The sequence below is a fragment of the Meles meles genome, chromosome 4, assembly GCF_922984935.1.
Source record: "Meles meles chromosome 4, mMelMel3.1 paternal haplotype, whole genome shotgun sequence".
Lineage (NCBI taxonomy): Eukaryota > Metazoa > Chordata > Mammalia > Carnivora > Mustelidae > Meles > Meles meles.
The window spans coordinates 132,093,512-132,120,961 of record NC_060069.1 but is presented as its reverse complement, the minus strand read 5'-3'; the positions used below and the strand labels follow the sequence as shown (position 1 = coordinate 132,120,961).

At 35.8% G+C, this 27,450-nt stretch overlaps 1 protein-coding gene across 6 annotated transcripts in view; it reads right to left on the bottom strand.

The window, feature by feature from the left end:
- ROBO1 (roundabout guidance receptor 1) overlaps positions 1–27,450 on the bottom strand; it is a 415,896-nt gene that overhangs the window by 331,401 nt on the left and 57,045 nt on the right. For all 6 annotated transcript variants that reach the window (XM_046003038.1, XM_046003042.1, XM_046003041.1 and 3 more), the window contains exon 2: positions 8,922–9,248. In XM_046003038.1, coding sequence (XP_045858994.1) covers positions 8,922–9,248 — 327 coding nt within the window. The remainder of the gene's footprint in view (positions 1–8,921; positions 9,249–27,450) is intronic.

The window sequence follows — 27,450 nt, the reverse complement described above, 5'->3', positions numbered from 1 at the left end:
TCTCTTGCAAAATTTCAGCCTCAACTGTCTCACCCTTCATAATTAAGCCAGGTCTTCAATCTTCAAATTGAATCCTTGCTTTTCTCTTCATCTCCATTACTATCACGGGCTTCACTAGCATCAGCTTCTGCCTAGAATACCTAGGAGCTTCCTACTTGGTCTCTCCCAGTCATTCCGCAACTCATTCTCTACGCATATAGTACTCAAATATTGCATGACTCACATTTTTAAAGTATTAATCAGATCATGTCACCTCCACTATTGCCCAAAAACCTGTGGTTCTCATTGCACTGGACATATAATCCAACATTATTAATCTGGTAATGGGACCTTGCATGATCTAGAACCCACCTACCTCCCTAGCTGTCTCCCTTACTTTTATGCCGTACCAGCCATCTTTCATTTTCTCAAATATGCCCAAGTCTATATTTTCTTATGGTCTTTTAGATGTACTGTCCTATTTGCCTGATACACTTTTTCTTTTACTCTGTGTCTTGGTACTATCTTCTATTTCAATTCTCAGTTTGACCCCAATTATTCTGGGTACTTTTCATAATTTTTAACCATAAAGTTATTTGTATAGTAGTTGCTTATTTTCTGTCCTTATTTCTTCTCCCCGCTGTATTGCAATTTCCATGAAGGCAGAAGCCATTTCTTTTTTTGTTCACCACTGAATAGCTAGAATGAATTAGAATGCCTAGAAAGAGTTATTTTGGAAAAACAAAACGAAACATTTTTGTGGGCGATAAACTATATTCTAGTATTTTTCACATATTTATTTAATCTGACTTTAAAAACATTTTTAATGCCCACTTTGGGTAACAAAGAAACAGAGAGCATTTATAATCCCCAAAACATTCGATAGTATTTTATTTTAACCTGACCAAAAAAGTTTAAATTGATAATTAATGACAGCTTAAACTAATTTATATTGTATTGATTAAAATTAGGGACACCTGAGTGACTCAGTCAACTGAGCATCCAACTCTTGATCTCAGCTCAAGTCTTGATCTCAGGGTCATGAGTTCAAGCCCCACAATGAGCTCCACACCCAGTGTGGAACCTACTTAAAATAATCTCATCTCCAAGAGTTAACTACTCTTGGAAGTTAACCTAAACCTTCTTAGTATAATTAATCGTAAAATTAATTATACTAAGAAGGTTTGGGTATGTTTTATTAAATAAATTTATCACTCATTTTAAAATACATACAAATGATTCTCAAGCTGGTCTTTGTATGTGGGAAAACTTGCAGCATTTAAGTCATAAATAAATCAGTAGGATTAAAAGGAGTAGTGATATGATGATAAGATTGAGAGGTAACCAGATCTATCTTGTTATTTTAATATATTTTACAGACAGTACTGTTGAAAGGAGGAGACACTGCCAAGAATTTCCCATAAATAACTAAATACTGAATTGATTTTCTGGAAGCCTCAAGGGGCTTTATATCTGAGCATCAACTAGTGTTGAAATAATCATCTTAGTATTTTTCAGCACATATGAACACCATCTACTTTTTGAGAAAATTAAAGGAGTGGCTCCTGAGACTGGTAATGGTATATGTATCCTCTAACCCCATAATTACTGAATTGAGTCTTATCCAGGATGGTGTATCTAGTAATATTCAGCAGAAGGAAGTTGTTTTGTAGCATCCAACCTGAAGAGCTAAACCTTTCCAATTAGTCTTTATGATACAGATATGTGTTCCAACATATCCAATGCCTTTTTTGGCCACCAAAGACTGAACAATGATTAAATAGGAAATAGTTTTCCCAGAGTATGTATAGAGACCTTAAGGTGTCTACCCAACTTCCAACAGTAGTTAACTCTTGGTGATGAGATTATAAGAACATGTACATATTATCACAAATAAAATACAATTTTTCAAAGTTATGTAAAAATGATCTCTTTAAGCTTATTAATCACATTCCTTAACTTGTGATTAGGAGTAAAGAGAAAGAAATGTATAATATCTCCCTACTCTTGAGGTGTTTCTACAAATCTACTAAAGATTAATATAGAGCAATTATGTGAGATAAAGGAAAAACATAAAAAGTTTGCTGAAAAAGTCAACGGAACATGTACCTTGAACCATGTTTAACTAGCAGGGGTTTCAATATAGAAAATAATCTGTTGGTTATTTATAAATAAATAGTCACTCAAACGGTCAGTCTTCTACTAAAACACCCTTTGAAACTCGAACTTTCTTTTTATGCCCATTGTCACTGTCTTCTCTCATGGACCCACCTCTTCATGGATTATGAAAATACAGGTTTCTGCCTTCATATTTCATATTAAATCCTCTTTGAAAAGACGATTATAATAAAATAAAAATATATAAATATATATATAAATATAAAAATATATAAATATATATAAAATAAAAGAGAGATGGGGGAGGAAGAAAAGAGGAAGAACTTTCATGTTCTTTCGAAAGAAAATGACCGCTATCTTCTCTCTTAATGTTGCTATTAAAGGCTGTTGCTCTTACTTTTCCAAACCAATGAAGAGTTCCCCTGACGCTATATTCACTTGAAGGTATAATCTGTCTACACTTGATTTACAACACAATTTAAACCTGACATCTGGATGTAACAAGTGCTCTGACGGACCTACTACTTACATTATGGGGATTACAGAACTTTTCCCCGATATTCTGATTTTTATTTCTCAGTTACTTAATAGGATAAAATAACTATAAACCCAATAACAAAAATCTAAACATAATCATTAAAGGCAGCTATAGAGTAAATATTTGTGTCTCTCTCCCCTGCCCCATTCATGTTTAAGTCTTAATACCCAGTGGGATGGTATTTGGAGACAGGGACTTTGGGTGGTAGTTGGGGTTGGATGAGTTCATGGGGGTGGAGTCCCTCAGATGGGACTGGTGTCCTTACACTGAGATAAAAAGACTAGAGCCTCTCTCTACCATGGGAGGAAACCAAGAAAAGAGCTCTCACCAGAACCCAACCATGTTGGCACCCTGATCTCCAACTTCCCAGCCTCCAGAACTGTGAGAAATAAATATTTGTTGTTGAAGCCACCCAGCATAAGCCGATGAAGTCAGGCAACAACAAAAGAATGTATTTGACGGACAATAAAATTCAAGTGTTCAGTAACAATAATCATGTCATAGAACTTAGCAACATTGCCTCTACTTAAGGGAATACATACATTAATTTGATTAGGAAAAATGTGAATATTATCTCAACTGTAAAAGATATAAAACTGATTTTTTTCATTTGTCCGTAAAAGAAAAACGATTTGAATCAACATTATTTCATGTTTTGCATTAGCACTGAAGATTTTAAGGTAAAGATAAACTTCTCATATCAGTGATTTCAATTCAAGTTGGTATTTAGTATATTCGAGACATTTTTTACTTAACCAGAAGTTAATCTAAGAAAATTTACTTCCTGAAGCATTTACTTATGTTTTAGTATATTAATGCACATAGCTTTAAACTTAAGATGAAATGAGTCCATTTTTCAAGTCAGAAGCATCAGATCCCTTTTATATAAAAATAACCTTGGTGTTTGATGGAAAGAGACAGAGAAGAAAAAAGTAATAAAAATAACAGCACCAATGATTAAATTTATGATTTAAAATTTATGATTTGTAATTATGTGGCAGTCATTGCGCCACATACTTTAAATGCATAATTTCATTTAATCATGAATCAATTTTGGAACAATGAATCAGTTCATTTTAGAATGTATGTGTACCAGGAAGTGAAAAGATTTTTAAAGCATTAAACTAAATGACTAACATTCTTCCTTTGAATAATGAAAACAAAAATAAGATATAAAAAAGGTTTTAGAATGTGGTGAAAACACTTGAAAATGCCTAGTTAAAACAATAAAACAAATTAAGTAGAGAAAACAATATTTTTAGATATGTGATATAAAGCAAATTCAATTTCAAAAATAAAAAGACTATCAGGGAACAGTGTGTGTGTGTTTGTGTGTGTGTGTGTGTGCATGTAACTGTATAAATAATTCCAGTGTCTGACCATAATAGAGGTCAGATTGATTATATGTGTGCACATAATTAATCCATTGATCAAGCAATATTTTACAGTATAATGGCATGTTTTACTTCTACCTGCTCATCTGAACCATTTCACCTCCAGGAGTAATCCTTCCATCTTCCAAGGTCCAGATTTTAGGAATACATTCTATTGTACCTAGGTAAACACATGGCTACTTGGCATCCATGAGTTTACTTTGTCATTTTACCCAAAGGAAGAAAACTGGATAAATCAAATTCTAAATCACTTTGATGAGTATCATTTAATAACAACAAAAGATCATGCTATATTGAGAGTAGTTCACCTCAAAATATAAACATTTACCCCAAAGTAATTACTACTAAAATGTACCCCAGTTAAAATCTGGGAAGACTTGATCTTTGATTAATTGGGAAAAATGTTTGTTTGTTTCTCCAGGAAAGATAGTTCCTCTGGTTTTGCTGCTACAACAGCCGGCAGATGTCTGCCTAGTCTAAAGGGAATTTCTTTTCCTCAAGAGAAAACAGCTTAAATAGGAAACAAATAGCCATATGCGAACTGCGCCCTGCTTAGCAGATGACGTAGAGGGCCATGTTCTACAATGGGAAGCATGAGGGTCAAGGTTCAGATTAATTTTCCTTAAAATTCAATGCAATTACCCAAGATCAAATTACTTATTAAATATAAGTTGTGTCTAAGAACTGTGTTATTAATTTGTGCCAGGCACAAAATGGAGTTCTAAATTTAGTAAGTGATGATGTTGGATACAGGAGAATGGAGAATGGTCCCAATAAAAGATGTTATTTATTTATTCGGCAGACAGAGATCACAAGTAAGGCAGAAAGGCAGGCAGAGAGAGAGAGAGAGAGAGAGGAGGAAGCAGGCTCCCTGCTGAGCAGAGAGTCCGATGTGGGGCTCGATCCCAGGACCCTGGGATCATGACCTGAGCCGAAGGCAGAGGCTTTAACCCACTGAGCCACCCAGGCGCCCCAACATTTAGTAGACTCTTAAATAAAGCTAATACAAGACAAACTAGAACATAACTTGCAAGACCATTCTAGAAAGCTAACTTTGAAACTGAATTAGATAGAGTGAAGTTTTCAAAAATCTTAGAAATAGCAAGTGGTATCTCCTAAATTTTCCAATGTAATGTCCCCATTAAGTTATAGAATTCTTGGTTTGCAGGGGGGAAAAAAAAGAAGAAGAAGAATTTTAAAATATATTGGAAAAAAAAATCTGTGATTAAAAATTCTTTTCCTTTGCATAGAAAAACTTCCAAAAAATCCAGGAAACTTTAGTAAGGACCATCATATATTTCTTAGCATTTCAATTTTTAGACTTTATGATTGTGTGAGATCACTTTTTATTTGCATTAAAACTGAGCTTTCAAGAACAAGGAATGCAGCTTTTACCACATGGCAAGGATCGACACCCAAAGGCTGGCCAGTGCTTTTCACTGGGTCTAACCTAGTTATGATGGGGATTTAAATGAAAATAAAAAATAAACAATCCTAAAAATAACTAATAAATGTATTCCTTTTGGTGTACTTTAAAAATTTCAATAAATATTAAAGACACAAAAGACATGATTAATATCATTTCTATACAGAAACAAAGGTTTTCAATGACATTCAATATCTTTTTTTTTTTTCCAGTGTTTGAGAGATTGACAATTGTTAGGAACCGAGAAATCTAGTTGTTGTTACAGCTGTAAAACTTGGTTTAAAGGCAAATAAAACACAGGTAAATGTTTTTAAAAGCATTACCAACAACTGTGCTGTGAAATCTGGGTTGCCTCTAGACATTTTTGTTAATGCTATTATTCTGGGTTACAGACTCAGTAAGAAATTAGATGCAATCTTTGCCTTCCTGTGTCTTTGGGAAGAATAAGAATAGTTCTTATTGAATTTCATGTACCTAAACTAATGTTTAAAAAAAAAGGTAGTAATATTCTCTAGGAAAAAATAAAACCAAACTAGAACCATACTTTACAGATTTAACCCACAGCAAATATGGCCTATGTTTCCCTGGACTTCTACCCCTAAGCCCCACCTCCCCACATACACACATGACCAGGTTTTTTATGCAACATACAAAACGTAAGTTTCCATTTTAGGACACAAACATACTTTAAAATGGTGAATTAACAGTAACTATTGTCTAAAATACATAATTAAAATATAGGTGAACTATATCACTATGTATCTATTTGTAGGGTACTAAAGCCTGAATTTCCTAAATAATTTTTTAAACACACAGAACCCATTTTAATTTTTCCCATATAAATTAGGTTACAAAATAATACAATTTATCCAAATAAAAACATGTTGTTAATTATTGCAATCGAACAAAGACAAAAATTGTTGAACACAAAAACTACTCAAACTTGTTTTTGGATTTAGTATAATTATTATTATCACTAATAAAAATCTTTATTATCAAACTATCCTTATGAATATCAAAATATGCTTGATAAATATACAATATACATGTTGCCCTTCTGCATGTATGAATTGTTAATGAATATGATCTTAAAGTATTGTTTAAAGTATCTTAACTAATTCTCTTTTCTCTGGAGATTGAAACATTTTGGAGACATAACGAGAAATATCACATGAAAATTTGGGATGTATGCATTCAGGGACTATTATCTGAATATTTTGCTGATAAAAGTTATATAAAGATCTTATGTCTGTTTTCAGTTCCTTGAAGGTATATTTGTTGACTAAGACTGGAAAGGCATTTCCCATAATGGACTCACAAAGTAACGGAAGGTCTTGCTTAGAAAAAGAATTTAACTGGCAACGAATAATATCTTTTAAAATAGTTACACAAAAGCCAGATTAAAAAAACAGAGCTCTCTAAATCCCAGTGCATGAAGGGTATCTTGATCATCTAAAGTAAAACTAAAGGAGTTTTGAAAGGTGAGATCTAAAGGGTAAGCATTTAGATGTTCTATTCAAGTCTATAACATTTTCTAAAAACTCTGGCCATGTTCAGAATGCAAGTATTGTAAGAAATAACACAGAAACACAATATGATCTCAGATATATGTTTCTATTGGTACACACTTCATTTATAAGGGATTATACTTTCAGAGAATAAACAATAACTCTGTTTTTCCTTCTGATCTTCAGTTTCTTATCTGCCAAAAGTAAGAGCTGGTCATCTATACCATCTATACGAGTAGGTCATCTATACCATCTTCCTTGATTCTCTATATTTGTATTCAAATGTTAACTTATTTTTTCCCCCCACAGGGAATAAGTATTCTTAAATATAAATGTGTCAAAAGGTAGAAAAGTATTAATATCATAACCTGAAAGAGAACTGTATCAAAAAACACATATCTTTTTATAAAAACATTTAAACTTCTTTTGCCTGCACCACATTTAAATTTGGGGAGAAAGGAGGGAAGGAATGAAGAAAGGAGAGAGGAAGGGAGGGAGGGAGGAGAGGAATGAGGGAGGATGAGCGGGAAGGAGGGAGGAGGGGAGGAGAAAAAGAAAAGTAGCCTGCTGTTGTGGTTACAGCTTTTGTTCATCTCACTTACCTAGTTCAAGATTTTCACTAAGAATCAAGGCAGTAAGAGAAAGCACAGTAAGTTTGTGATCAATTACATGTGAAGAGAAATATAAACTTGAGTTTTAAGTAAATGTTTTAAAAATGTTGAGTGGCTAGTTCTGGCATAGTTTTAAACGGTTACATTCATTTTTTTAGCTACTTGAATTTTATGCTCATGTTGGACATCTTTGGCATTCTGTCTCACCCTAAGTACTCCATGGATCTATGCGTGTGATCAACCCATCTTGATTCTTGGAGACTGAGTCCATTTTAATAATCGGATTAAGTTGGAAAATCTGTCTTTAAATTCCTTTCTATGTCTATAATTGCATGATATACTTGAGTTCTAGGCGAATGTTAGAGACAACAGTAGAGATTATAAAGCTGATTATGTAGTTCAATTTTGAACATAAATTATATCAAAATATCAATCATCCTGGAAAACATTATAGATACATATATACATAGTTATGTCAGCAGTTTCACCATTAATTTTATGTAAAGTGTATTAGAGAACTAAACTTCATTTGTCTTTCCAACCAATCCCTATGCAATACTCAACTATACTTATAATACAAAGAACAGATTCTTCCAAGGATATGAGACTTTCTGGCTACCTCTTGGAGTGTTTACTAAAAATAAGAGAAGCCCGATTTGTATTGAAATACATTACGCACCTAACAATTTAATCATTAGTCAAGAGACCCTTCTTGAGGTGATTGCAAATGAACTGCATTTGGTATCCATGTGAATAAAGTAAACCATCAACTATCACAGGATGACACACACAGGTTTTCCTCCCAGACGGCACTACAATAGCCAAAACAATAACGTATGAGGCACATACGTCTATTTCTCTACGTATACCTTTACCAAAAGAAGAATACATTTCTAAGAATTAGAATCAGTTTAAAACCGTATCTTACACTACCAGTTGAAAGTATTTGTATTTCTCCAAATGAAGACAAATGAAAAATACCCCTGCTATCTTTCCACAGAAACATACTTGCATTCAGTATATTTGAAAGCAACAAAGAAGGATAAACCAATTTTTTAAGAATAAATCAATTTCAGTGAAAATGTTCAACCGAACTACTTCAAATCCCAAGAAGGGTTTAACAGCTATGTGCAAATTCCAAAGTAGCCTGAATAACCAGCTACGATGAAAATTAAAAAGAAAAAAAAATCATATCAAATAGGTAGAGGACTGTATTCATACAAAAAGCTAGACATTTTGCTCAAGGAAAGCCTGGGATACGGGTTTGACTTCTTATTACCACTCTCCAGGCAAAAGATCCCACCGCACCCTTCCCGCTGTCAAGAGCCCAGAGCCCCGTGTACTTACTGGCCACCTCCAGCGAAGCGTTATGGCTCACAGCCTCTCCGAGGTAATTCCTTGCTACACAGACGTAGACCCCTTCATCAGGCCTACTTTTTCGTCCATGTACTATACGTAAGAAAAATAAAGATCCACTCGGCAGCAACATTCGGTGTGAGCGAGGGTCATCTTTGTCTGTCTCCACTCTCTCCCCCCCTTTGTACCATTCAATAGTGGGTGTGGGGCGGCCTTCAGCTTTACAGTTCAAAGTGGCAGGTTCTCCTTTTGACACAATTAGGTCGGAAGGGTGTTCAACAATGCGAGGTGGAAAATCTTCCTGACGAAGACGGGAGCCTGCAGAAGAAGTGGCAAAATAGTTTCATATTATCATATGGAAACAACTAGAAAACCTTTTTTTTTTTTTTTTTAAGATTTTATTTATTTATTTGACAGAGAGAGAGATCACAAGTAGGGAGAGAGGCAGGCAGAGAGAGAGGAGGAAACAGGCTCCCTGCCGAGCAGAGAGCCCTATGCTGGGCTCGATCCCAGGACCCTGAGATCATGACCTGAGCGGAAGGCAGCAGCTTAATCCACTGAGCCACCCAGGTGCCCACAACTAGAAATCTTATCGCAAAAGCTTAGCTGTAAGCACTACTACGCAAACAGGGCATAACGGTGACCTTGTGTTTACTCCGGACCCCATCTACTAATTCGTCCTTCGGGTGTCCACCTCAACCACACCGTGCAATTCTTGAATTCTTTTGATCCTCCACCTAGAAAGTACTCTTGCTTTAACTTTGTACACATCCTGTCTGCTCTTCAAATGCCTGTGCACAAAGCCTGTCAGAAGTCATCACCCTGTCTGTGTTTACCACATCCGTGCCTGGTTTTCGCAGAGGAATGAGTGAGAGAACTGTAGAGTGTTACAGATAATAGCATAGCTTCTTGGAATCTCATTTGCAACTAACATCAGTCAACACTTTATAAAAAACCTACTCGGTAGACCAGTGAACATCATATTCAAATATATGATGAAACTGCTCTCTATACAGATTTTTCTATCTTCCTAAATAATAGAAGTGTGTGTGTATACACATTCCCAGAATTTGAATTAATGAATTAATTTCATTAGTTGCCAATGGTGATATGTTAATATTTAATATACTTCAAGGATGAAATGTTATGTAATTGAGTTTAAATAATTAAATATAATATAGAGTGAAAAAGGACATTGGGTAAGGGCCTGCGTTCTGTATTACATAGTAAGTGAGGTCCTGAGTGTTTCTGTCATTTAAATATTTCCTGTGTCTATGACTTAATTTTTTCCAATGAGATTATAACTTCTAAAACAGGGATCAAGATTCATCTTTTTTAATATTCCTACCATACTGCTACTGTAGATAAATTTAACATGTAAATTTCTTAAAGATTTCTCAAATGCAACAGCCCAAGGCTTAATTTAATTGAGCCCCAAACCTTGTTCTTATCCAGCCATCCAATCTCAATGAATAATGCAAAGTAGAAACCAGGCTTCCTTGACACCTCCCCATCTTTGTCCTCCTCCTCCCCGATATTTCTCAAATCAATCTCCTCATCTCCATCTCTACAGCCAGCTACCAACCCAGGTCAAACTACTATCAATTCCCACCGGGATTTAGGAAATCTCTTAAACCGCTTCACTTCAGTGTAGCCAGAAGAAGGCTTTGAAATGCAAATACAATCTGGGTTCTCCCCTACTTCAGTGGCTCTTAAAATATACTGGAGGCTCTTAAGATAAAGTCCTTAACAAGATCTACAAGAGTCTGTTCATTCCCCTGTCTAGCTCTCCAGACTCTTCCCGTTCCACTTCTTTCTCTGCTTTCTTCACCTCACCTTGCGCTAGCTAGTTCACAAATACAACACGCTTCCTCCTGCCACAGGCCTACACTGGCCACAGGGCTTTGTGCTCGAAATGATCTCACTCTAGTTAATATCCACTTTCCTTTCAAATCTCTGCCCTCCCTGATCTTTCAAAGAAAGTTAAGTGCTCCGTTTATAAACCTAAATAGCCCAACACAGCTACATTTTGGTAAGAATGATCAGAATTGCAATTTCAATTTTTTTGTTTGATGCTTGGAATCCTGTTTTTCCCATTGCTCTGTAAGATCTATGGGTCTGATTTTGCTCATGGTTGCTTCTCTTATGCTTGGCAGAGTGTGAGCATGCTATAGGCGTCCATAAATATTTGTTGAAAAAAATGAAAAAATGAATGAAGTCCTAATGGGGAAGACGTATTTGAGTATAATGATCTGAAACTTAATAATCACGTATTCTATAGAAAGACATTAATAGATTTTATTTTTTAAATGATAATCAATGTGCATTCTCTTCAACCTTTCCTAGACTGTAAGCTCTGCATGGACTGATTTATATATCTCTAATTTGTAACTACTACAATTAACATTTTTTCTTAATGAATGAAATAAACAGATGAAAGGTAAAATTTAAAGAGCATTCAGTTATATTGACCATGAAGTAACGAAAACTGTCATCTGAAATCTTAAGTAATAGTTTTACAATCTGAAATATTGAGACAGCTTTAATTCAATGCAGGGTATACAACATACTATAAAGTCTTTAAATGAAACCATCCACTAAAGGAGGAAGAAATAAACCGGCAACATGGGGAAAAAATAACTTAGAAACTCATACTTTCTCACAAAGGCTATACTGAAGTCAAGTGAAATTTAAATTAGATTTTAGATTACTCAATCGCAAATGTTATACAATTTCAAAAAATAAAATATATATGACCAGCCTTGACTTTGGCTGTAATTACCAAAGGTGGATGCTAATGACGAACAACTACTGAGGTAATAGCTATTTAATTAAAGTACTCGTTATTTTAAATTCTGAAAGTCCGTTTCAGAGAGGAAATAGGGATGCACAGTTTGCTATGAGAAAAAAAGGAAAGGACATTTAAGACAGCCTGAACAAGGAACAGTAGGCATCCTGAGACATAAAATTTGAGATGAGTCTTGAAAACTGAGTCAAGAATAAAAGAAAGGAGATGATTTCACTAGAGGCACAGCTGCCAAAGAATGTGGTACCCTTGTGGGACCTGGGGAGTTGGTATGGCCTGAGTAGAAGGTAGGTGTCAGAGATTAGAAGATTATGAGTTTAAATAATTAAATATAATATAGAGTGAAAAAGGACATTGAGATTATGCCTGAAGAAATAGTCATAAGCAATAATTGGACAAATGTTGTACATCAAGTCAAAGTTCTAGAACTTACCTGAAAGCAACAGAATATTGAAATATCTTAAGTGAGACATGGGCAAAGTCATGCTTGTTTTTTTGTTTTGTTTTGTTTGTTTTGTTTTTAAAAATTTTATTTATTTGACAGACAGAGATCACAAGTAGGCAGAGAAGGAGGCAGAGACGGAGAGAGGGAGAAGCAGGCTCCCCGCTGAGCAGAGAGCCCAATGTGGGGCTCAATCCCAGGACCCTGGGATCATGACCTGAGCCGAAGGCAGAGGCTGTAACCCACTGAGCTACCCAGGTGCCCCCATGCTTGGCTTTAAGAATTTATTTATGTATTTTTAAGCATTTTGTTTACTTGAGTGACAGAGATAGCGAGAGAGAGCACAAGCAGGGGGAGCAGCAGGCAGAGGGAGACGCAGGCTCTCTGCCCAGGAAGAAGCCCAAAGTGGGGCTCGATTCCAGGACACTGGGATCATGACCTGAGCCGAAAGCAGAGGCTTTCAGCCACTGAGTTACCCAGGCGCCCCCATGCTTGGCTTTAAAGAGCTCACCATTGGTAGTATAACACTGGACTCTACAGCAGGCTAAAGTAGGAGGTAATTAGTTGAGAAACTTTTGTATTCTTTAAACAATAAATTCTGAAAACTTGGGACCTTGACAGACAGAAAAGAAAATAGACGAAAGAATCTAGAGATTTAGTTATAAAATCAACAGGATCTGATCACTGGCAATGTGGGATGAAAACAAAATGGAAAATGCACAGGATGGACAAGAAGAACAAGGCAGAGGATTCCAAGCTTGTGACCTGAGCAGTGGGTGAATGACAGTCCCAATGAAGGTGCAAAACCAAAGAGTGAAATTTGGTGAGAAGAAGGATAGAGGAGATGATTTATTCAGTCTGAGACATGGAGGGCTTGAGGTACTTCTGGATTTTTTTCAAAGTGGAGATGACAAATTGCCAACTGAATATCCAAGTTAACCTCAGAAAAAAATCTCAGCTGGAGCCATAGATGAGAATCAAGCTGGAGACTGAAACCATGGGAAAGAATAAAACTGTCCAGGGAGTGGATAGAGGAAGTAATGGCCAATTACAGAACCTGGAGATCACCCAGACGCCATTAACATACAGTGGAGCTCAAGACTCTCTCTATTCCTAACCAGCAATTCCAAATAGCTGGACCTGAGCTAGCACGACTTTTGGGAATGGAAAACTCAGGCCTAAGCTTTCACCAGAATGTTTGTACAGCAGTTTCAGTAAAAGAATTTTAGCAATAAAAATGGCATCTACATTACTAAAGGCTAAATTGTCATGCTCCGTGAAATACTCTTTCCTCAGACTGTTAATGTGTAATTGCTCAAAAAAGGAGTTGCAGTTCTCAGGGTCCTTTGTCTTGCTAAAAACACACTATGATACGCCAACAGAAAGGTATTCTATGCAGCCTTAAGTTTCTCAAACTTATTTGGCTACTGAACTCTTCAGTTTTCTTTTTCCAGGATATCCCACTGAACTTTGCTTCTGAGGAACACTCCAGAGAAAATATACTCTGTTAGCATATAACGATCTGAAGAAATGAATAGGGTTAGCAAAAAAAAAAAAAAAAAAAAAAAGTTTTTATATAGAGCTTGTACATTTGAAAATCGTAACAAAAAACATAGAAATCTCAAATTCCTCATACTGTATAACTTTCAGAAAAGGAAATGTCCAATTCCTGAGTGGTATTTATAATGAGTAACTGGTTAACCTCCCCAATAAAAATTATAAATGGCAATCACCACCTCCAGAAACACTATAATAAATTATTCTTTATTATGAAGTCTAAGCAGAAAGGAAAGAGAAAGAGAAAACTAACATTAATTATCCATCATCTCCTTCATCCACAACAACATCTTTATGAGGTGGGTGTTGTTATATCTGTGGTCCATATGGGGGAAGTGAGACTCTTAGCTGTCATTCAGCGGGAAGGTGGTAGAGCTGGGATTCAACCCGAGTCCAATTCAAAACCTTTCGTTGAAACCCACAGTGAAACATGCTTTGTCTGTTCTTTTTTCCAATGCTTGAAGTGTTCATTTTGATTGCTTATCTTTAAATTATGGATTATAAAAACAAGAAGCAGTCAAACCTAGTGGCATCTGTTGTTCCTTCCCTATGCATACAGAGAAAACCTGACTAAACCGCATGATTTCATACTCCTTTTACTTCATAAAGAATTTGATAATGAACGAAAGGAGGTATAAAGCTTGTCTTATACTGTGTCATCTTCTCTAATTACAAACTTGAATTTTTTAGTAAATAGCTTATAATGTCAGTTTTTAATACTGAGAACCTCAATTCCTTCGCAACTCTTTATGCAATTAAAATTCAGGATCACTGGGGCACCTGGCTGGCTCAGATGGTGGAACATGAGACTCTTGATCTCAGGGTTGAGTTCCAGCCCCATGTTGGGTATAGAGATTACTTACAATAAAAACATAGGGCGCCTGCATGGGTCAGTTGGTTAAGCAACTGCCTTTGCCTTAGGTCATAATCATGGAGTCCCACATCGGGCTCCCTGCTTGGTGGGGAGTCTATTTCTCCCTCTGACTCTCCCCCTTCTCATGTGCTCTCTCTCTCTCTCTCTCAAATAAATAAATTAATAAATCTTAAAAAAAATAAAAACAAAACAAAAAATAATCTATAAAAAATTCAGTATCGGGGCGCCTGGGTGGCTCAGTGGGTTAAAGCCTCTGCTTTCGGCTCGGGTCATGATCCCAGGGTTCTGGGATCGAGCCCCGCATCGGGCTCTCTGCTCCGCGGAGAGCCTGCTTCCTCCTCTCTCTCTGACTGTCTCCCTGCCTGCTTGTGATTTCTGTCTGTCAAATAAATAAAATCTTTAAAAAAAAAAAAAAAAAAAAAAAAAAAAAAAAAAAAAAAATTCAGTATCACTGGTTCCTGAAGTTTTTCCATAATCATACTTTGAAGAAAAAGTCTCTCATCTTCTATCAATAATTGTTGACATACTTTCTCAAAGGGAAACTTGAGCTATGCCAAGATCATATAGGGAAGAGCACCCATGACTCTCTGAAGAGTGTAGATTACATGTAGTCCTCCTCCCTAGAGCAGGTGGTGTTCGTCTCCTCTGGGTCACATAGCTTCTCTCTCTAATACTGACTCATTCATAAAAAGCCTTCTCTCTTCCATCATAAATTCTGAGTTTCTGTAAGCCACCTGACAACCACCATTCTGGTTACAACAATTTGTTTTTAGGTACTAATTTTTATGTTATAAGATGTCAGGTTTTTATTACACTTGGTAAGACCAACTTCTTGGTTTCCACCAAACTCTGCATGGGGAACAGAAAAGTAACAAAGAAGAGAGGGTCAAAGAAGGCGGCGATGGGCAGAGTGAGGCTTTAACAGGGAACAAGGATGATAACAGCAGCTGTCCTCAGCACGAATCCTGGTAGAACTTTGGGAAGAGAACACAGTTGACTTTACGCACAGTCAGCATCAAAAAAAAGGGGCAGGGCAAAATTCCTTCAACAACTGCCCGGTTGGAAGATAAAATATAAACATGAGTGACTGAATTATCTAAATATTTACACACCCGCAGCTGGAAAAAGATATACACGTAAGTGCTAAGTATGTCAAGGAAATATATCAAAGTCACATGAGATTTATAATGAGGAAACCAAACTCCTAGTTGGCTGCAAACTATCCCTCCCTTGAAAACACCACTTTTACAGGCACACAAGCAACCAACCATTTAAGAGACAGATCTTGGTAATATTCTATTGAGGTATACAAAACACACACGTATATAATTTTATTCTTTTGTCATATATATGATTCAATTCTTTTTTTTTTCCCCCTATCATGTCAGTAACGTTGGTCTCAGGGTTTTGTTTATGTTTTCAAGTCTGTTTCTTAGTAGATTGAGTGAAACAGTATTTATTTTATTAGCAAAGCCTTATTTTGATCTGAATTTCTCTTTCATATTCTTTGGCAGGTTAAAATTAGAAAACATTAAATGATTAAAATATCCATTTGTCTCATATATCATATGAAAACATCTTGCAGCACAGAAATGCTTGAAAAATTACTAAAAGCACGAGAGTAGCAAGTTCAGAGAGGGGTTGACAGATGCACAATGAATATGCATAGACAACTGGTGACATCTGTCCTAGGTGGGGGGTGGGGAAGTATATCTGCCTTACCCACAAACCTGTATTTGTAAAAGAACACCTATATGCTTAAAAGAACCTTGCCTCTTAACCTTTTTATTTAAGGTCCATTTACATTTTAAGGAGCATACAGCCTCCAATATTAACATAAACCCTACCAGGGGCACCAATCCTGTAATTTTCCTGTCAGAACTTCATCCTACAAGGAGATACTTGTTAAAAAGAAGACGACAGCCTCCATTAATTACTCACTGTGCAGAGAGTAGACTTAAATACCCTCTGCTGAATCACACACATTTCCCAAATGCTCACACATTATCGGAATAAGTATAAAAACAGACCATACCACAGGAAAACACATAGCTTCACCTGAACTTAGACAGAGTAGAGGAACACAAGGGAAACAGAACACTTTAAAACAACTACGTGATTAATGAATCATGCCATTTTCCTTAGGTACTCTGTTTCAGCCTAATTTCCTAACATTATAATTCCCCCTAAAAATGGGAGGAGGGGTTCTTAGCCAGAATTTAGAATAATCCCCAAAAGTAGTTGAGGGTCAATGATAGTATCTGTTATCATCTCAAATGATTATCAAAACTGTCCAGATGGAATTCTAGAAGTGAATCCCTGGGCTTTTTGTAATATTCCTATAGAATCTAATATCATCTGGCTGTGTCCCAAAAGGTACGAGGAAGACTGACAGTAGAATAAGAGAAATTTTAAAAGCAATATTGCTTGCTGTCCCCATTCCACCCCATTTTTAATAATATGGAGTCTAACTAGAATAGACTTTTCTGTCATGGGACCCAAATATTGCAGAAGCTACTAAGGCATTAGCAGCAGGAATTGCCTCAGCAGACTCAAATCAGGCAGGACCTCATTCTGAGCTGTAGCTAAATGGGTTGTAGGGTTGAAGCTGGTTAGCTGAGTTCATGCTTCCTTTTGCCCTTGAGGTAAAATTTCCAATCAATATACAAATAGGAGAATTCTACCTTCTGTAAAATGTCAAACAAAAATATTTGCGTATCTTAAAATCCAAATTTTCTCACTCTTCTATTCACTGGTTTATCTCTATAGTGAACATATATTGTATTAAGAATTGTGCTAAGCATTAGCAACACAAAGAAATATGAAATAAAATCCTTGATCTTAACTGCCTTTAAGTTCACAAGAAGAAACAGCATAAGTGAGAGGAAAAGAAAAAAAAGACTAATGTAGCAATCGGGGGAAAGTTTGTCCAATCTAGAGAATGGATTCAGTGTGCCTGCATTCAAATCCAAGCTCTGCTACTTGTTAGCTGTGTAAACTCGGGTAAATTCCTTAACTTCTCTGAATGTTCATTTCTTCATCTATAAAGTGAGTATAAAAATAATATCTATATTTTATAGGTTATCATAATCCCTGGTGCATAAAATATTACAGTGGCCCCTGATTGGAACCACTGATGTAGTAGTTGGAAGTTGGTATAAGCACCATTGTTTAATTTTATGATTTTCCTCTCCAACTTCTCCTGGAATTATATTAGGATCCCTACTAACTACAAATCAGTTACTGGGGTTTTGTTTATTTGTTTGTTTTTTCTGAATCTGTAAGAAAGTTATAAACTAAGCAAGAGTCTAGTCTTCTTTGAGAATTCAACTCAAATTTATTTTCCATTTACATAGTTCTTGGCAAAATCGGGCACAATTCCAGCAAAACATCTATCAAAAGAGAAGAGAAACAAAACAAAACAAAACTAGAGCACTGAGCCTACTCAACTTCTTGTTTTACTAAGAATCATCAGTGGGTGAGTCTCTCCAAAGCCATCTGTAATAAAGCAGCTTTGTTCCTTGTGGAAAATATCCCATACATATCCATTGATTAAATGTAGTACTTTCAAAATCTGAAAGACACACTAATGTATTTTAAGATATTACTGCATGAATAGTCTTATGATCTTTCTCTTCCTTTTCACTACAAATATAAAAATTCTGTGGATTCATCCTATTGATCAAGTTTGTAATTGTGCAGAATTACATTTCAAGACAACTTTCTATAGATACACTAAGGTATTAAAATCCACAAATAATCCTTTATTTCCTAATGCCTATCTTAATGGACCCTAAGGATTGAAAATATAATAACTTATTTATAACTTATTTATAACTTATTTCAGCTATTAGAACTAACTTTCACAGATGATGAATTTTGAATAATATTTTGAACTGTGAAAACCAGTATTTTGGTGGTCCTGTGAATTTTTTTTTATTGCTAGGGGAACAAATTTCATCCTAATATTGGATTTTTGACATTAGGACAAATTACATGAATTGCAACCAACATTAATCTACATCTCCCTTTTTAAATATATAATATGGAAATTACAGATGGTTATAAATCTGAGCCAACTATAACCTTAATATACAGAACATAGACTTCCTTATTGAAATTACAACTCAACAGTACTTGTATAACTGTAAAAAAACAAAACAAAACAAAACCAAAAACAAAAAACAAAAAAAACCTTGCTTAAACTTCCTCTATCCTGAATTTAAATTTTCAAGGGAAAAAAAATTTATCCTGAAATTAATCTTAATTCTGTGTTTAAAATCATGTTTTTTAAGTCATAAATCAAAAGTATATAAAAACAAATAGGGATACAATATAATTTGTTAACCACATGAAGTTTTTTTAATTATTATGTAAAGTAGTATTTATCAATCCTTTCTCTAAAGACTTGCATTAGATTTTTATAGAATCTGTACATTATAGACATAATTTACTGCACAAATAACCTAAATCAATTAAAGTACTAAACATTAGGATTTGACTTTACATCTTAAATTAGTTAGTCATACTTAAACTATATGTAGAGAACACTTGAATCTAGATGAGTTATTACTGTCTTTGAGATGGAGTACAGAATTGTAATTTTAAGGACAATTATCTAAAGACAATTACACTTTTGGAAAACAAAATACTTAAAATAGCCTTTTAAAGGATTACTGAGAAATCCCGGTAGGAATGCAGTCAACTAAACTTAGTACTTCTGACATGAACAAGATCTTCTACAGAACTTGTGTATGTATTGGCAAACTGTCATTTTTACCTCCCCTGTACTTACCCTGTTTCTCTCTCATTGTATCTTGGATTTAGATCTTATAGACTCTACAGGGCGCCCTAACAATGGATAAGGAGGGGCTGACTCCATCACCTGACTTACAAGATACGGAGACTTAACGGTATTCCAAATGCTAACCTAAAATCTACTCAGTGGTCTCTCTTTTCTAAGGGGACAAGTAAATAATCCGTTAGTGCAAAACAAAGCAATATGTGTAGTTGATCTGACGGAAAAATCCACCATACATGAAATATCAACCTATACAACCTTTGATGCCAAAAGATAAAAAATTTAAAAACAAAAACAAAAACAAAACCTCCTAACTCTAAAAAGCATCCTTTTTTTTTTTTTTTTTTCCTTTCTCTGATTTAGGATTTGTTGCTTTCTCTGTTTCCTTCCTTCTGAAAGTAAGTTTGGCTTGTTTTTTTCTTTTCTTATTCTTTTTGGAATAGAGTTATAATGTCACTTTCTCCTGAAATTTTAAATTTCTCTTTAATTGTGACCATATGATGTCTATATACATTTATCATTCTGTATGTTAATACAACTTAAAAGAGAAATATGATACCTTCAGTCATTATTTTGATGGTGGTTTAATTTCAAAGGGAAGGAGCAATAGTTAATTTTGCTTAGCACTTACAATACTTAAATACTTAGTTTAGTTACTAAGTAGTTACACAACTACTGAAAGGCTTATACATCTCCAGTGCCTACAATAGTCCCTGACACTTAGGTGCTTGATAAACATTTGTTGAATGAATGAAGAGATAATGGAAAGAAAGAAAATGATGGGAGATTTCATGTGTATTTATAAATAGTTTGGAACACAGGATGGGCAAACACCCATGCTTGGAGGCAGTCAGCATAGCCCTGAGTTCAAGAGAAAGTAAGATCGATCCTTACTTCTGCTTCTAGGGAGCAGACACCCACAGAGGAAAGGAGCTTGGAGAGTCCAGGCCTCCTGGATGGCATCGGGAGACACAGACTTTAGGTCCACTCAAAGTCAATTAATTCTAAGGCCACTGAAACCTTGAGAATATCATGTGTATTGGTTAACAGAGATGTAAGCCATACCATTCTAGTAGAAGAAAACCTGAGGAGAAAAGATAGAAAGAGAGCTAGAAAAAAAGATCAAAAAAATAAGATCTTAATGTTGATTTCTCAGGAACCATGGAAAAATGGACTTTTTTTTTTCCTTCTAAGTCTCTCTAGTCCGGTGATATTTTCATAATAAAGTATTTTGTTTTAAAAGTCTGAAAGCTAACCAAAATTTTTTGAAAAATATGGAGGAAATATGGAGCACCTGGGTGGCTCAGTGGGTTAAAGCCTCTGCCTTCGGCTCAGGTCATGATCCCAGGGTCTTGGGATGGAGCCCTGCATCGGGCTCTCTGTTCCGTGGGGAGCCTGCTTCCCCCCACCCCTCTCTGCCTGCTTGTGATCTCTCTCTCTGTCAAATAAATAAATAAAATCTTTTTAAAAAATAAGGAGAAAATAAAAATCAGAAAATAAAATTCTGGCTAACTCTTCAGTATTCATTTACTTACTCAAACAAGTACGTTCTAATCACTCACATTGTACCAGGTCTGTGCTAGACACAGGTGATACAAGAGTACAGACACAAACAGTGGTAGCGCTCTCGCGCTCTCTCTCTCTCTCTCTCTGGCTCTTTCTCTCTTCAGTTAGTACAGATGCGAAGTCAATGTGAGTGATAGACAACACTGTGCACTTGAACAAGTACGTGTACTGACAAATCTCTTTGACAACATTAAACTACTTTTGTGGGCACCCAGAAACATAGTACACAAACTGGAAAGATTTGCACATGCACAATGGCATGCGACATAGAATGTGTGGAAGCAGGCATCGTTGACCAAAAACAAACTTTCCTGGAAAAGCGAAAATGTGTATGACATTAAATGAAGAGGGGTCATAAACCCTGAGCTCATAGCTGCTTCATCAGGCCCTGTGTGATCTGCAGGAGTTCAGAGACTGGAAATGGATTTTTTTTTTTTTAAGATTTTATTTATTTATTTGACAGAGAGAGATCACAAGTAGATAGGCAGGCAGAGAGAGAGAGAGAGAGAGAGAGGGAAGCAGGCTCCCTGCCGAGCAGAGAGTCTGACGCAGGACTCGATCCCGGACCCCGAGATCATGACCTGAGCCAAAGCCAGCGGCTTAACCCACCGAGCCACCCAGGCGCCCCTGGAAATGGATTTAACCCAATTAACAGCTTGCAGTTGTCTCTTCCCTTTCAAAAGCAAAAAGACTCAATTATTTTATTTATCTTCCAAACCATTACAACAAGGTAATTCCTGGTCTATGGTGCCCAGGGAAATCACGTTATTTAAACCTTAAATTTTTCACTTCACTTTTGACCATTTTTAGCAATTCTGAGACCCCCTGTTAATATTAAATTAACCCCATTTACATTATCAAAATATGCTTATATTTTTCCCACTCTGGCTGTAAAAACTGGTGGACAAAATCAATAAAACAGGTGTTTTAGCTTTCTGCTAGCACTGAAACAAGAACCGAGAGAGGGGCTCATGAAGTAGAAGTTTGATTTTTGTTTGGTTGATTTTTTTATTAATTCAAGAACTATATCTATGGGGCACCTGGGTGGCTCAGTCAGGGAAGGATCTGCCTTCAGTTCGGGTCACAAGCCCAGGGTCCTGGGACTGAGTCCCAAGCAGGGCTCCCTGCTCAGTGGGGAGTCTGCTTTTCCCATTCCTTCTGCTTCTCCCCATCCCCCACTCCCACCCAGATCATGCTCTCTCTCAAATAAATAAACAAAAACCTTTTTTTTTTTAAAGAACTATATTTATATACTATGGGGTTTTTTTTTTAAGTTAGAGTAATTTTCCTTTGAAGAAGTATTTTATGTACCATATGTATGCATAAATTTGCATGTAGATGTTTTCAGAGGTAAATATAGGCTCACCAAAATAAGTCTTCTTGAAATATCAGGCCCAAACTGCAATAATAACCCATTCAAGGGGCACTGGGGTAGCTCAGTGTGTTAAGTGTCTGCCTTAAGCTGAGGTCATGATCCTGGAGTCTGAGGATTGAGTCCTGCATCAGGCTCCCTGCTCAGCGGGAGAGCCAGGTCTCCCTGGTCTCCCTCTGCCCCTTGCCCCGCTTGTGTTCTCCCTCTCTCAAATAAATAAATCTTTTAAAAAAATAACCCATTCAATAGGTAACCTTTAAACACTTTTTTAAAATATGAAAAACAACTGAAAGCAACGTCTCTAAACACAAGATCCTTCTCTATATATTTAAGAGGTTTCTCTAGTTTCAAAGAATTCTTTCTTCATTTCTCTGCTTTAGAAAGACCAGGTATGAGGTTAAAATTATAGATTAAGTGGTCCCTGACCTATTCGATCATATTCTTTGGGTATAAGGATTTGTAACTGGTACTTTACAGGCACACCATGTGATTTTAATGCACACTACACTTTGAGAACTACTGAAGTAGAGAACTCTTGGGATTCCTATCTCTCACGTTGAGTATTTTGAAATTGTACCCTTTCTTAAACATTACAAACACCACTAATACCAGCACAGTTATATGGCACTTACTAAGCATCACACATTTTCCTAAACGTTTTAAATACATTAAGTCACTACATTCTTGCCAAAAGAAAATAAATGAGTAACTGTAATATTATGATTAACCTCCTCTTACAGGTGACAAAATTGAAAGACAGCAAAAAGGTAATTCACCTGAGTTCACATACCTAATTTATGAGAGATGTGGGCCATGGTCTCAGGTAATTTGACTCCAGAGTTTATGTTTATATCCTGCTCTCTCAAACACATTATTTAATATGACCATGATTTAAAAAATTAAAAATAAACATAACTAACGTATACTTGCAAGAATGTGCTATTCAGGAGCGCCTGGGTGGCTCAGTGGATTGAGCCTCTGCCTTTGGCTCAGGTCATGATCTCAGGGTCCTGGGATTGAGTCCCACATCAGGCTCTCTCCTAGGTGGGGAGTCTGCTTCCCCTGCCCCCCCCCCCGCCTACCTCTCTGCCTACTTGTGATCTCTGCCTATCAAATAAAAAATTAAAATCTTAAAAAAAAAAAAGAATATGCTATTCAAAGAGAATAGGAAGTACAACGCTATTCATACACTCTCCCATGGTAAAATGAGTCGAGAAATAAGAAAATTTCAAATTCTGCTCTAGGGCTAGGAAGCATAACTTAGCTTAACTTGAGCTACTGTCCCAACTTTACTCAACTGATACTTACACTATAAACAAGCACCTCAAAATCAGCAGAAAAATTTGTTATGGCTTCCTTCTATAAATTACTTTTAGAAATAAAAATACACAAAATTATTACAAATCAAAACAGGTAGCAAGAAATGCCTTACAAAAATGTGGAAAGTGTGAAGTAAAATAAATAATTAAATACTTATTTATACTTCTATATACTTACAGAGAATACCAAGGCTAGGATTTTAACATCTTTCTTTCCAGTGTTATTCTATCAATTTTTACACATGAAATATATTATGACTACTTTTTACTTATTTTAAACACTTTGCCCTTTCACCAATAAGTTATGAAAAATACATTTTTAAATGCATGAACAATATATCTTACACATGTGTTACAAGTAACTGAACTTCCTTGTAGAAGTTTATTTATTCCCAAATTTTAAGGATTATTAAAAGCTCAAGTTCAGCATCATTACTTTCAGTATACATCCTTATCCATGTATTAAATTGTTTCTTTAATATAACATTTTAGTCATGGAATTTGGGGACCATCTGCTTAAAAAATTTTAAGAATTGATACATATATTCAAAAATAAATTGTTCTAAATATGTCTTTTTTAAAAATTCCAATAATTTCAAAACAGTTTTGACACCTTGTTAAAAATGCTAAATTTCTTTTTTTTTCATTTGTAACTTAAAGTTCTTTGTCACTTGGATATCACTGTCCTACTAAAATACTTTAAATTTTTCTATAATCCTTTAAGGTATAAACTTGGAAATTTTAGATATGAATATGCCATTAAATATCTGATTTTTCTTTAATGTTATATTCTCAGTCATATTACCTTTTAAAGTATGTTCAATTGTACTTTCAATTTGGTTCACACTGATTAAAACTTCCTAAAATACTGATGGTTAGTGAAATCCCCCATTTTCATTTTGAATTATTTTCCTTAAGGGAGTTTAAACTAACACATACCTTTAAACATTTGTTAATCCTCAAAATAACTTTAATGCTGTTCATAAAAAAATCTTCAAATTTTAATTTTTCTTTATCCATTAGCCCAACAACTAATGTTTACACATATATAATGGAAGCATAAATAATTCTAAATTTGATGTATTAGATAATCAGACATACAGCATCAGTTTAGAACCAAGTCCCAAATACTTCTTTCCAACAGGGATCCTTAGTGTGAAAACAGTAATATCTCTTTCTTTGAACACGACTTCCCAATGAAAGTATATGGAAAAACCCACGTATTTCTAGTTTACTGATGTAGACAAAAATTAGTAAAATGAAATTAATTCATTCTTTTTTTTTTTTTTAATATTTTATTTGTTTATTTGACAGAGATCACAAGTAGGCAGAGAGGCAGGCGGGGGAGGTGGGTGGGGGCAGGCTCTCCGCTGAGCAGAGAGCCCGATGCGGAGCTCGATCCCAGAACCCTGAGATCATGACCCGAGCTGAAGGCAGAGGCTTTAACCCACTGAGCCACCCAGGCGCCCCATTCTTTTTTTTTTTTTTTTTAAGATTTTATCCATTTATTTGACAGAGAGCGACAGATCACAAGTAGGCAGAGAGGCAGGCAGAGAGGCAGGCAGAGAGAGAGGGGGAATTCATTCTTTTTAAATACAGAAATCCTCTCTTGGGTTGACTAGCTCAACCTGGTTTAACTGTGACCTTCCAAAATTTACTAATGAAAACCCACCCTCAATCATTTCAAGGTAAATGAGAGCATTGGACACCTTTTTCCTTAAAAAGGCAGATTAAAAAAAATAAAATCTTACCCAAACTATCCAACATAGTGACTGGTGCCAAAATCACTAATCAATGAAATAAAAAGTATATTCAAATTGTTCTAAGATACAAACTTCCCTTTTCTTTTTTTAAAGACAATGCATTAGATTGTAGATAAACATCATGGACAGAAAAAGAGTCAGTTCCTGGTCAACTCATTAGGCAAATAAGAAAAAAGCTGGCTGTGAGATAAAGTATATGAAGGAAAGGAATTGGCTTATTACTGTCAGATTTGATGTTTTTAGTTTTAATACAAATATAGAATAATCTACCCCATGTGGAAGTACAGACAGAAATCCAATGCAAAGAGGAAATCTTCCTCTACCTGTTTGTATTCATTACCTGGTTTAATTTTAAATCCACGAGAATGGGGCACGTGGGTGGCTGAGTCCACAAGACTCTGCCTTTGGCTCAGGTCAGGGTCCTGGGATTGAGCCGGGCATGGGGCTCCCTGCTTAGCAGGAAGCCTGGTTCTCCCTCTCCCACTTACCCTGCTTGTATTCCCTCTCTTGCTGTCTGTCAAATAAATAAAATCTTTAAAAAATACATAAATAAATAAATAAAACCACAGGAATGAAGACTAGTAAATGGCAGAGGTCCAGAAGAAAATAATCCAAAGGAATGCACAAAAGTAAAATGATTTCAAGTCAATGAATGCTTACTGAGCAATTACTCTGTACCTAGGCCTAAGATTGTAGATCAAGCTGGAAACAGACAGTATATACTGAGCTCATAAGTGCCAAGAGAAGCAACAACATGAAATCAGCCACAAAGGTATATTACAGATGTGCTACAAGTTTTGTAAATTCACCTATGTCTTCAGCAAGTGACACATAGCATCTAAAGACCTCGCAAGGATACCATGTAAAGCAACAGATTTGTGCCAATATACTAGTTGATATTTAATACACAGAAAACACAGCATTTCAATAAAGGTAAATTTCTGGATGTTCTTGATACTCATGGACTTTAAGTGACTACGATGTATCAATGTAGGTCCATCAGTTGTAAGAAATGTACCAATCTGGTGGAAAATATCGATAATGGGGGAATCCATGTGTTTGTAGAAGCAGAAAATATATGAGAAATCTCTGCAACTTCCCTTCAATTTGGCCTTGAACATAAAACTGCTCTAAAAAAATAAATATACGGGGCGCCTGGGTAGCTCAGTTGGTTGGGTGTCTGCTTTCGGCTCAAGTCATGACCCCCAGAGTCCTGGGGTCGAGCTTCACGTCAGGAGCCCCTCTAAGCAGTGGGGAGCCTGCTTCTCCTCCGTCTGCTCATGCTCTCTTACTCACTTTCTCTTACAAATAAATAAACAAAATATTTATTAAAAATATACATACAGGGGCGCCTGGGTGGCTCAGTGGGTTAAAGCCTCTGCCTTCGGCTCAGATCATGATCCCAGGGTCCTGGGATCGAGCCCCGCATCGGGCTCTCTGCTCAGGGGGGAGCCTGCTTCCTCCTCTCTCTCTGCCTGCCTCTCTGACTACTTGTGATCTGTCTGTCAAATAAATAAAATAAATAAAATCTTTTTAAAAAAAATACATACATATTTGTATGTGTATATAAAAAGTCTTCATTTTAAAAGTTATCTAATCATAAATGTAACGCTCTTAAAAATGTCTGCAAATGCAAATAGATATACATATACACATCTATCTGTATATAGATATGCATATATAAATTTTAAAGATTATTTTGACTTGCATAACTAAAATGAGATTATAGAATAAGAAAAGTAAAGGAATACATAATAATAAAGAAAATACTCAAGGAATAAACTATTTTTCCTGGCTTTTCTCTTCATAAACTTTTCTCTTGGCAGAGTGTAAGCAGACTATGATTTCTAGTGTTTTGCTTTTGCTTCACTCTAACCATTGCAATGCACTCTATGTTCACATGCATAACTGAAATGGAGCTCATGCCAATTCCTAGGGTTTCCATTTCTCTTCATAAAACTTTTCTTCCGTGCTACACACAACACCATCTTGACTATAATCTACAGCAAGCCCCTTCTTT